Source organism: Hippichthys cyanospilos, chromosome 5 (genome assembly GCF_059441005.1).
Source record: "Hippichthys cyanospilos isolate Australia breed blue-spotted pipefish chromosome 5, RoL_Hcya_1.0, whole genome shotgun sequence".
Classification (NCBI taxonomy): Eukaryota; Metazoa; Chordata; class Actinopteri; order Syngnathiformes; family Syngnathidae; genus Hippichthys; species Hippichthys cyanospilos.
In genome coordinates this window covers 24,595,661-24,608,197 of record NC_142373.1, presented here as the reverse complement: position 1 = coordinate 24,608,197, position 12,537 = coordinate 24,595,661, and the positions used below count along the sequence as shown (strand labels likewise).

General features: G+C 39.6%; 1 protein-coding gene across 2 annotated transcripts in view; it reads right to left on the bottom strand.

Annotated features, from left to right (window-relative positions):
- Nucleotides 1–1,438: 1,438 nt before the first annotated feature.
- Nucleotides 1,439–12,537, bottom strand: part of LOC148424077 (DNA-binding protein SATB2-like) — a 46,295-nt gene continuing 35,196 nt past the window's right edge. The window contains exons 12-14 of one of the 2 annotated variants that reach the window (XM_088415880.1): nt 11,733–11,927; nt 4,016–4,216; nt 1,439–3,724 (exon numbers count right to left, since the gene is read on the bottom strand). In XM_088415880.1, coding sequence (XP_088272006.1) covers nt 3,242–3,724; nt 4,016–4,216; nt 11,733–11,927 — 879 coding nt within the window. In that variant the 3' untranslated portion in view covers nt 1,439–3,241. The remainder of the gene's footprint in view (nt 3,725–4,015; nt 4,217–11,732; nt 11,928–12,537) is intronic. The other variant, XM_088415881.1, reaches the window with a different exon arrangement.

Below are 12,537 nucleotides of genomic sequence, written 5' to 3'. Positions count from 1 at the left end.
AAAATGTTATGAAAGTGATGCATTATTATTATTATTGTTATTATTATTATTATTATTATTGTTGTTGTTGTAATAATAATAATAATAATAATAATAATAATAATAATAATAATAATAATAATAAGAATAAGAAGAAGAAGAAGAAGAAGAAGAAGAAGAAGAAGAAGAATGTAGTGAGAAAAATTCCGCCAAATTAAACTAGAGAACACCCAGCATTTGAGTGACACAGATGGGCATTTGTGAGAAACTATACTCAAAGAAGGAGTTAACAGCGCAGTGACTATTTCTGCCCCGGCTCGCTCGTGCACATCAGTCTGTTATAAACCGTGCGGACGTTCCGGCTGAGGCAGGATCGATCTCAACCGTGGCTTTTATTACATCAACATAACCCAAAAATGGAACATTGCACTTGAACGGTCTCTCAAACAATAACTTGTTTGTTCACCGTTTTTAGATCGCTTGATAATATCTAATATTCACTCCCATGGTGAAGGCCAATTTCATTTGCTGCGCGTTCGTAACCTTAAAACATCCCAAGAAGAGACCGTCGTAACTCGAGGACCCCCTGTGTACCAATATTTAAAAAAAAAAAAAAGGTCTGGTGTTTTTCTCTAAAGTTTTTATATATATATATATATATATATATATATATATATATATATATATATATATATATATATATATATATATATTTTTTTTTTTTTTTTTTTTCTATATAAAATCATAGAGCTGCCTCTAAAGCCTCTTTAACACGGGGAGAGCCTAAATAAAAAGCCATAATCAGTAGATCCACAATTTATTCCCCTTTTAATCTAAATCTGACATGGGATTTTGCTGTAACTCTGCATCTTCAATATAACGGATTGGTCTGCATACAATCAGATAATCAGGCACAGGACGTGTAAAATACTAGTCAAGCAATTGTTTTCAACACAATAAGGCAAAAGAAGTGTGTTAAAGCTCACAGCCAGGATCTGACATTTCCCTTACATGCCTTTGGAATGGATATGATACAACCTCCAAAGCGAAAAATTGCCAGGTCAACTTCATCACAAGCTGTGTCAATCCCGTCATACTGGCATTGTGAAATTTCTGCTAAACAGTAAAACTGCATGAGGAAATTTTATCATATTTTCTCCAGAGGCAAGATGGTACTCTATTCAAATCAAAATGTAATGTATTGATGGATACATGTTTTATTTTTATTTTCATAGCGATTCTTTTGTTTGAAAAAAAAAAAAAAAAACTCTTTAGCCTTTTTGTCTGCTCATGAAAACCCGCTGTGCATCATGAATGTTAAATTTGTGTTCGGTTGCGTTGGATTAATATTTTTGATGGGGGGGTTGCAGTAGGACTAGCTAATATTCAACACCATGAGTACTTTACATTATCAAGTGAAATTAGAATAAGTGAGAGTTTGTGCAGAAAAGACACTTCATTTGAATTAATAAATTTTATTCACTTCAACACTGAATGAACATTTTTAAATGAATTATTTCATTGGAACTTTATTCAACCCTGATTCCTGTCTTACAGAAAAGCACATCATTATCCGATCCGTGTTGACGTGATAATTAGAAGGCAGGTCTGTCGGAGTGTACGATCATGAGAAGCGATTTACTCTCATAATGTTTTGAACATATGTGTACACCACTGCACCAGACGTTAAACACTAAACATTTTTCACTTCTTAAATATTCTTCAAAACAAAACAAAAAAAGATTGAATTTGCTTGGCACAATGAAACAAACCGATCTCACTGAGTTGATACACAAACAAAACGAAACTTTGAGAAAAAAAAAAACTCCTCTGCCGCTCCATACTGGCTCAAACACTTGAAGGTTGCTCTGAAGAATAAAAAAAATACACACACTACACTGATTACAATTAATCCCATTTGAGGCATTTACAGACATTACAGAACAGAAAAATGTTTGCCACGTTTCTGTCATGGCTCAAAAAAGTAGATTGTCATCAACTGTAGCAAAGTAAAGCACAAGTTCCCTTTTTTCTTTAGCGTTTCTCTTTTGGACTCCGCTGCACCAAACAAAATAACACAATATGACAGAATTTCTTTTCTAGCAAATACTATCACTCAGTAACTGCTTTTTTTTTTTTTTAAATCCCTCCATTCGCCATCCTTCGTGTCTTATTTTCAAAGTAACTACCCCTTTTATTTCATTTTTTAAACTAAGGACATAAAAAAATTTGAAATAGCACTTTGCAATCAACCATAATAACGACAATAATAACAATAATGATAATAATAATCATAGATAAAGATAGCAATAAATACGGTTGTGAGGTTTAAGTGCGGGGATGTGTGGTTAGACACAAGACCGTGGGCACCAATTAAAGAGGGAAAAAAGCAGGGTTGAGGGTGCGATGGAAAGGATAGACTGCACCTCATAAATTGCCTTACTGCTTGGCTGCTGAATCTTTGCACGAGTACTTCTTTTTTTGTTTTTTTATTTTTGTTTTTGGCTTCTTCTTGCCACACATGCGGATGGTGCCGGGAAAGATTCAAGGCATGGAATTGAGTGTCTTTTTGCGCCACATCCTTCTTGACTTTGGTGCCTTTGCAAATCAGTCCATGGTGTCCCCTTGTGGTTTCTTTATTAAGCTCACAGTTTGGTGAAACTTGACAGCATATGGTAATGTGGCTTAGAGGGTGAGGCTAGGCAAGGGTACATCACATCCACAAAATATTTGTAAGTGCTAGATAGGACTGGTAGTGATTCTGAAGGGCTACGTGGAATGACTAGTTGGGTCTTCTCAGGCAAGGAGCAGCAATCGCAACACGGATGTCCATCTTGAGTTTTACGAGAGCTCTCGAGGCCCGAGTCCAAGTCCGTAAGAGTCGCTCTTCGACTCTGAGGGTCCAACGTGACTGTGCTGCTCAGACTCAAGAGATGAATGCGACTGTCTTTGGCTCGAGCTGATCCTACCCTGCCAACCCATTTCTAAGGAGCTCTTGAATAAATTGAACACATGAGCAGCTTTAGTTGAGCTTTTGAGATGTTTCACATTTACACAGTGCCCACCAATTGTTTCTTGGGGCTAAACTGAAAAGCTAGTCCAGCATTGTCATTATGAACTGTTTCTGGCCAGTGGTTTATGATTCCTGTGCCTACTTCAGCTATACATTTATACCATACTACAGTTATTGATACATTAATCACTCTCATTGTCCTTTCTGACTTTTGTCCCCTTGTTGTTTCGCCGATGCATTCGGTGGTCTCTACCTCTGGTAGTCAGGCTGCTCCCTGGGACTAGAAGATGAGCTTCCTGGAGCCAGGGGAACCCCTGTTCGGAGATGACTCTTGTCCTTGCCCTCCTCCTGGGCCAAGTTGTTCCCGGAGGAACCAGAGTTAGAAGAAGCTTGAGGCTGGTTCAATACTCCTGTGCTTCCACCACCACTCCCTTCAGACTGATAGATATCCTCGGCTCCGTCCTCACTTGACTCCGGATCCTCTGACCCTGAAAGCAATTCCTCTTCCCGATATTCGCTGACATCTACGCCTCCGCTGGCGGTAGCCCCCTCGCTAAGTTCTTTGAGCCGGCCGTGATGCTTGACGTGGTACCGCTGATTCTGGAAAAACTTGATGATGGTGTGCTTGGGCAGGTCCAACTGTGCCGACAAGGTGTGGATGGCCTCTTGGTCTGGATACAGCCCAACATCCTGAATGAAGCTCTGAAGGATGCCCAATGCCTCCAGGGAGATCTGGAACAAAAACACAGGTTGGGATATAATATTTAGTCCAGCCACAAATGTATGAACTCAACACAGAATAATACTTTTTATCACTCTAGTACAGTACCAGAGTTTGCTAAACTGTCATGCCGCGATCCAGTTTAATGAGTTCTAGACCGAGTTTGATTGAACATGATGCCATTGCTGTTACTTATTAGGTGTATGCAGTGGAGAGTGGCATGTCCCAACACAACTGCCTTCATGAGGTTGACAGGGAACGCGACTTAAAATGTTTGGACAATAGGTCACTCCAGGTTATACCTTTGTGCGTAATCTTGGCTTCTTGCTGCTGCCAGAGCAACCGGTGGTGCTCTGTGAACCCCCAGAGGTCGTTACCACCGTCTGAGTGCCCTCTTCATTAACAGGAGCCGATAACAGCTCCTCCCGCATGGGAGACGAACGGTGCTCCTTTATCTGGGTTGGGGTTGGTCTGTGGAGCGCCTGTCGAGAAAGGCAAAAAAGCTAATTAATGGGGCGCAATGACCCCTGATCGAGAAAATTGCAGAAATGAGACCAACGACAAAGTTTTTCACACCAGACTGTATTCTTAGCCTGTTGTCGGAGCACACAGTAGCCAGGGCTTTCGGGGTAAGTGAGGTCGTTCACAGTCCACAGCCTGTCATGCACTATTAACTTGCTTGACGAATGGACAGTCTAACTACCATTGACCTAATGTGATGGGGGTGGCACTTTTAGTGAAACACCAACTTAAAACTCTCAGTTATTAAAAAATGTTAACTCGTTCAAGGTGAAAGGGTGTATCATCCACTGAAGATTAAATTACATTCATGGAAAGGACAGAAACCTCAGAGAGAAAATGGATAGAGGTGTTGTTCATTTGATGCACTCAAAATTATTAAGAAAGCAGAACATTATGTATGACATTTTTTCCTCATGGATACACAAGGGCTGTTTTTGTTATTGGAACAACATCATAGCAACTAGGTGCCCAGCAGGATGTACTGTGGTCATGTAATACTTTTAATTTCGAATTATATTCATTATAGTAAGTCAAGTCTGTGACATTTTGTGTGCGTGTGTTTTTAAGTATACGTTGCGCAATAGCTATTTGAAAAAACATTGTTTGACACCCCTTAAGATCTTGTCTCAAAGTACTATTTATTACAACGTACTACTTTCACAGCCAAAAACTGCACAGGATTCCCTAAATTACCCACCACCCCCAAAAAAGTGAAATTGGATACATTACCACAGCACACCTGACTATATCTTGAGGAACACTACTGTGACACAGCGCTGTGGTTGAAAAACACTGATCTATTGAGAACGTGAGTACCATTTGAGCAATTTGGAAGAATTTACTTTCAGCCTGTGAGAGTTGCTTTGCAGAGAAAATTATTGTATGCGGATAAAAATCAGCCTGGCATTGTGACCGCGTTTGCCGATTCAACAGCTCAGGGATCAAGTGTTGCGAGACTTGGCTTGTTTGTCAGAAGGTGGCGGCGTGTTGTGGTCGTGTCACTTTAAGAGCAGGGCGAGGTCCTCCACCACTGGAATGTCCAGCTATAAATCTGCGGCGCATTAAAATTAAAGGAGTCACGTAAAGATAATAGTCATTCTCTCTTCAATAATAACAGGGTATTACTTCAATAATGGCGAGGGCAGGCTCCAGTTTCAATCGTGTGGGGGGGTGAATGGTCAACTTACAGGAATTTGCTATGTTTATATTTTCCTCCCTGACCCGTGCTCGCCTTCTTTAACGGAAAGTGACATATTTAGATGTTGAGGAATTCCTTGAAAAACGTTCCCCCACCCTCCATCCCCGCTCACATCTAATGCATCATGAATGATTAGTTGAAGAAGGCCTCTGTCAAGCTCAGCCAACTCAAACCGGATGATGCCAGGAACTCTGTATCCCCTCCTCCTTCGACTTCATTCCCACTTTTTACACCTCCAGTTCCCGAAATAAGAAGAAAAACTATAAATCTAGAAAAACGAAATCCATAAATCTGGTTTCTCTTGTGAAAAGTACAGTTTGTTCTCATCCCAAATTGGATTATTGATCAGTGTCTTCTTACACGGGTACCCGATGTTTTTTATATCAACATCAAAAAATATTAATGTAGCTATTATAAAATCTAAAAGGTAAAATGCTCTGATTATGAAGCCTTCCAAAGATATTGCGAGCGATGGAAAGTGTTATTTTGCTTAATTCACATGAAATCAATTCGAAATGTTTGTTGCGATGCCATGTCGGATGAAACAATGACACAGCTTTAAATCAGAAAAAAAAATAAAAAGAATCAAACTGGCATTTTCTAAGAAACATTTTGGCTTTTTGTGTATTAAAATATTGTTTTGGAGACTTCAAGTTTAAAATCTTTTATTTTAGAGGAATGTGCTTTGCAAATGATGGTTTTATACATTAAACATTGAAAAAACAATCTCATGCAAACATTTTTTTCACGTTTGAATATCCCATTCAAAACGTTAATGATTCAAAGTAGTATTCTCCCCAAAATGTTTTCATGGACAACTTCAAAATCACAAAGGCAATTAACTACCATAGGCATCTCTAAATGCCACACCCATCCAGAAACAGGCCTAATAGGGTCATCCCAATTGCAAATACATATTCCATCCATCCATCCATCCATCCATCCATCCATCCATCCATCCATCCATCCATCCATCCATCCGTCCATCCATCCATTCACCTATTCCAATGTCAATATCCATTTACCTCACTCTGATCTAAATTCCAAATATTCACATCATTCCATTCACCTAGAGAGTGATTTTTAACTTGACAAAATATTGCTACATTTCTTTCTCTCAACAATACTTGACTGATTCAAACTGTTGCAACTTCACCATGTTGAGCTTACACCATGTTATATTATTCTATATCATTCAAATAATTCATCATCATTCCACATACTTCAATGTTTCACTTTATTTTTTTCACTCCGCCTCTCAGCCAAGTATGCAATTTCTCCTGAAATTTCATTCTCTCGTAGAGAGACAGAGGTGTCAAACAATGTGTCTTTGACTGGATTGAAGAGTGGCCCGTCTAGATGTTTATGCGACTGACCCATGTCATTTTAGGACTGCTGTACATTTGGGTTTACTGAATCCCAACTTGTGACTGACACATCCTTCAATGACATTTGGAGCAAAACAATACAACCATGAACTCCGTGAACCACAACAGCAGTTTTTTTGTTGTTGTTTTAAAGAGCCATAGCAGTTCTCATCGCGTGATACTCACAAAGTATTTATTTCCTGAACCTCAAACTCTACTTCCCCACCCTACTGAGCCTGCTCTTCTCTTTAAATGTGCAGCTGTAAAAAAAAAAAAAAATCAAGTTTCCTGTAAATTGAGGCAAATTACAGCGCAGAACGATAAAAGAATTATAAAACATCAAATATTCATTTTCTCCTTAATGAGCCCTCGTTCTGTGAGGCAGGGGGGCTGGGAGGTGCACACGTGTGACCACCAGAGACGCCATTAACATCGAGATAAATTTGTAATGAAGAGAAAAATCACTTTTCTGTTAGTTTTGTGCTTGACTTAAGACAGTTATCAGTGAGTGTGGTTTTTTGTTTGCTCAATTTGTGTGCGCGCATGCATTTGTGTGTGGAAAGGATGAGTCACAGTACTTTCTTCGGTTATTGTGAAATGATTCTTTAGACCAAAAGACAGTGAACACTTTGTGACCGAGACAAGCTAGCGTTAGAGCTGAGTGTATTGTGAGTGTAATATTCAGTGTTTGTGTGTGGTATTCATTTAGTTTATCTGCAATGTAATGATTCTGTGAATTGTGGCTTGCCCAAAAAGATAAATAAATAAAATTAAAAAAACAGTAGGCTCCATCCACCCTGCAGAAGGCACCAAGAGGCCACCAGGAATTTGAAATTAAAGCTTGCATCCCTGCCTCCGGATTGTTAGGTTCTGGTTTTGAATCCACGATGTGAACATTTTCCAGGTCCTTTGGCTATCTCCCAAATAAAAAGTGAAGTTCCCTTTGGCTCCAATAGTTACATAGGGTGCGATCTGACACTGCTATACCTTGACCTTGGAGTTCACCTTTAATTTGCTGGGAGGTTGTGACTATTTATATTATCTTTCTCATCTATTTGTCATTAATGTTCCTCGGTGGCCACTTGCAGGGAGCTTGGTTACAGCCCAGTGGATCATACAGTTCAGAATACTGTAGGTACAACTGCAATCACAGGACCATCATCTTTGCTTCCTCTGATCCACGCGTTTGAACTCCATGTTGCCAAACAAAACAGTGACTTGTCACCCTTTAAATAGGCTGACTGATTACAAGTTGGAAGACCACTCTGACGCAACTTGGGTGAACATGTTCCAAAGGTCAAGTTATTACTATATATCTTTTCTAGTTTACTCAATTTTCTCCAGGCCTGAGTTTATTTTTTAAAATAATTCTGTAGAGCCAAACTTCACAAGGATTGTCAGTGGTAAATGTACATTAAATTTATTTATCATTATTTTTAAATGAAACATATTTTCTTTCTTTTATTAGTATTACTTCCTTTCATTAACAAAGGGTAGCAACAATTTTGTCAACGTGTGTAATCCACCTATAATACGAACACTATCAATGTTTGGTTACACAACTCATTTTGTTTCAAAAATGCAATATGTCAGTGAGCAACTGTGCCACGTTGAAAATCTAGAGTAGCTGTGAATCAGCATTTCTCTATTAACATGGCAAAAACAAAAAAAAGAGAATAAGCAAGAAAAAGGCCAATTTGACATCTCTTCTATTAAAGTCAGACCCACAAAGGGGACCATGTGCCCAGGAATTGTTTCTTCTTGTTCTAGTCCTGGACTCCTGGGGTCCGAGCTGCCTCTACACACACGCAGCCACACGCATACACACACACACATGCGCGCATACACACACAGTCTTGCAGCAGAAATCAATTTAGCAAAAACAATAAAGAAATTATTTATAAGGGCAAGCTGTGCCAAATTAGCTGTGGGATGCACTTAACTGCAAACGCCATATGAATAAAAGCTGTACAGCGAGCGTGGGGGCTGTGTCACTCACGTAGAAATGTGAGGCTGCTGTGGAGGGACCCTCACAAACACACACGGACGCACACACCACCAATACCTACACATACTCACCTGCCCATCTAATACACACACAATCCCAAAGCCCCTCAGACATGAAGCAAAAAGTACACACAATGTGAAAACATGTTTGTGTGTGTGTGTGCGTCCCCACTGTACATTCATTTTTAATTTGGCATCGCGCGCTCGTATGCCCCATTGTCCGAAGACAAAGGCACTCTCAAACTATCAGTGCGTGTGTGACACATGGGACACACGTGTGGTGGGTTTGTGGTCACCTCCCATGAAGACATACACACATGTCCTATATATATTTAGAAGTATTAAACACACAATGGCGCACATTTCATTTGCCATTAATAAGTCAGCAGCCATCATCACATGTGGCCATGGGTGGGGGGAATTAGGGGGCTAGAAGAGGGCCAACAGTGTTTTAATAGCGCGAGAGGAGCGGATGAATGACGTCGCGTGCCACCACAGCTTCCTTCCTGTCCCGTCATTATTCTTTTTAATACAAAACCCGCCGCTTGCACATGTGGTGTGCTGTGACAGGCTAACACTTTTGCTCGATTCTTGAGTATATATTTATTTATGACCTTTTACTTTTTCTTCTCACGTTTTAAGCATACTTGTAGCTTTTGACCCTTACTTTGTTCAAATAGGGTTGTTTTCAGTCTTCGGAGTTAGCAATGCCGTGGGAACACTGTTTTAGAATAAGGTTGATCTAGTTAGCCTTTTAAACAACGCTATCATCTGATTCTTCTTCTGAGCTCCTTCTGAGTTAACAAAAGGTCATTGTGTTGCTCGTCATTGGGCTTGCGGGTGGGCTGTTTTATGTTTTAATCATCTTTGTCCGACAGTGACCTGTTTAACTGTTGTGATCGGTGGTCATTGGTATGTTCCTTGATGTATCGGACACCAATGCAGTTGCTATATGGTCCAAGTTTGCTTTATTATGGCAAGACTGTTTTTAAGCTCGAGGCTCTTTCTAACCCATTATCAGAACGCTTAGCTGTCAAGCTAGTTATTTCCCTGCATCTGGTTTCCGAGTCTAGTTTTACGATTCTCGTTTCTGTTGTTCACTGTGTTTACGTTTGATTTTTTTGTATAGAGGTTCCACTTTTCCACTTCCATGAATTGTCTGTTTCTAGACATAATACAAACCATCATTCATACTTATATTCACACATAGTCTATGTATTGTATGGCGGAAGGCTGAGATGGAAAACCCTAATTTTAGAACTGTGAATCAGACATAGTAAGCAATAAGATGTATTGCTGTCCCATTAACTAATTATTAACATAAGGTTTACGATCTTACATTAAAGCTATAGTAAAGCCATTTAGGTCCATTCCCAGACACTTAGCTTTATCTGGATTTCATGAGGCCAATAATTCAGGATCAATCTGTCCCCATCAAAAAACTTGGAATTACTTTTCAGGCAATGTTTTGAGTAACACTGAACAGCCAAGTTAACAGCTGTTAATATTAAAATAGACAAACAAATTCCTTAACTTTACCCCTTTGTCAATAAAGTGGTGAGTTTTCTCACGTTTCTCACTTGTTTTCAATATTATTTGTCAGTAAGTACAAAGCTAATTAGTTTATCAAATATTATCAGTCATAATCATCATCATATTAATTGTTCAATCGTTAGTTGTTAACTTGTGACACATATACTGACATTAGCCATATGACTGTTATTTCTGTTGTCAACATTTCTTCACACCCCTTTTGTGGGTACATCTTTATTGAAGAAGTGTCACAAAAAGCCAAACAAAAGCAAAACACAGTTACCTTGATCTTTTGAGAAAATTGACTGGTCAAATTCTAAAATTTGCCATCTGAAGGGTGTTTTACTTAAAAGGTTCCACTGTGATTTATTTCTTAAATGAGGGAAAGCCACTTTAAGCTTCTATTTAATTAATTGCTTGCTTTCTTATTGTTAGGTTTTCACATTTTTAGTGTGCACTAAATTATTCATTACCATTCTTCTATTTGGCAGACTATATTCATTATTTAGAAAAAAAAAAAAAAACACGGTTCATCCATAAAGGTAATTGTATTGCCTTGAGTTTAATTTAGCTAAAAAGTGAAGTTAGAGCCAAGCATTACAATTAAATTCATTTAGAGGGTCAAAAAAGCGCTCCATGTTCTTTTGAATTACAACTAACTAGTCATGGTGTTTGAAGCCAGAACTGAAGTATAAACACATACGCATTCTCTCCCTCTTTAAGGCCTCCTCAAAATCTAATGTGGCATTTCCTGTTGTGCCACCCAGCAACCATGTTTCCTCTTCTTCACACTGCTGGGACAAAAACTAATGAGAATGTAACAACAGGCACATTTCCACTCAAAGTTATATTTCACAGTAGTCTCTGGTACTAAAAGATTCCCATCTGATTCGTCCAGCTCTGCAAATCCTCTCCCAAAGTTTTCTGAACTTCTGGATAGGGCTTAAAACCACTCAGTGTACTTTTTAGGCCCTTGATAAATCCCCCCTACTCTTGCAGACACATTTGAAAGCAGTGTGTGTTTTTGTACCCGTTGGTGCCTTGCCAATGCTAACTGCTAGGACAAAAAAAAAAAAAGACATTGTCTCCGTAATTTGGAAGTAATTGCAACAAAATCCAGATGACGGCACATTTGAGGGAAGCTTTTGTTCGTGTCTCTGGAGTAATGTTTACTACAGGGATGACCAGGTTCAATTGTGATGAAGTCATTGCGTCAAACCAAAATGATGACACATTTGAGGGTAGCATCTGGTTTTATACTTGTGTGTCCTCCTAAGACGGTGTTTATTGCAGACTAAAGCAAATTTGCCAAGGAACAAGTGAAATTTTTCAAAAAGATCAAAGAGAGTCACTGCACAACAGTCAAATAACATTTGGAGACAGTTTTTGTACCTGTGTGTCCTGTGGCAGGTGGAGAACGGTGTGAAGCCTCTCACTGTGATGGTGTCGTGACTCCTCCTCGTAAGCCAGGTCCCTGTCTGTCTGCGGAAGTGCCAGGAACCTTCGGATGGTGCACAAGTTCTCCCACAAGGTGCGGTTCTCTGGACTGGGGTTTTCCTTCCAGCGGAGCAGCTCGCACAGCCAACCCTGCGGTGACCAAGGTGGTCCGGTTAATTAAAAACAAAGACAGAGTCATGCGAAATAATTTGACAAAAAGAGGTTCAAAAAGAATGGTCAAATTGGCCAATGTGTGAGCTTGACAGCTTTTGGGAACTTGAAGGACTGATTCAGGAAAGCGGCTTTCATTTGTATTCAAGTTTTGTTAAATTGTAGGGAACAAATATAAAGAATCAAATGAAGTATGATAAAGTATTTGCACTTTGTTAGTAGACACCAATACACATCTAATATAGAAGTAAACTAGCTATGCAATAATGGTTCAAATTAAACTAAAGAAAAAAAATGCTTAAAAGTGTGCAGGGTGTGCAAGGTAGGTGTATATCCAAAAGGAGATGGAGAAGATTCAATTATGTCTGCAAGACTGGCTCTGTTTGTGACACCAGCTGTTGTGTTCAAGCCGCCACCTCAGGCAGCGTGCGACGCTAATAGCCAGATCATCTCTTGCTGCTGCTCGCGCTGTCCTGGTGGCCAGCTGCAGCAGATGGGTGCACTGAACTGTGACCCCCCCCACCCACCCACCAACTCCCACCCCGACCTGGGGGACCTCACTAACCATGCGCACGCACACACACACGCA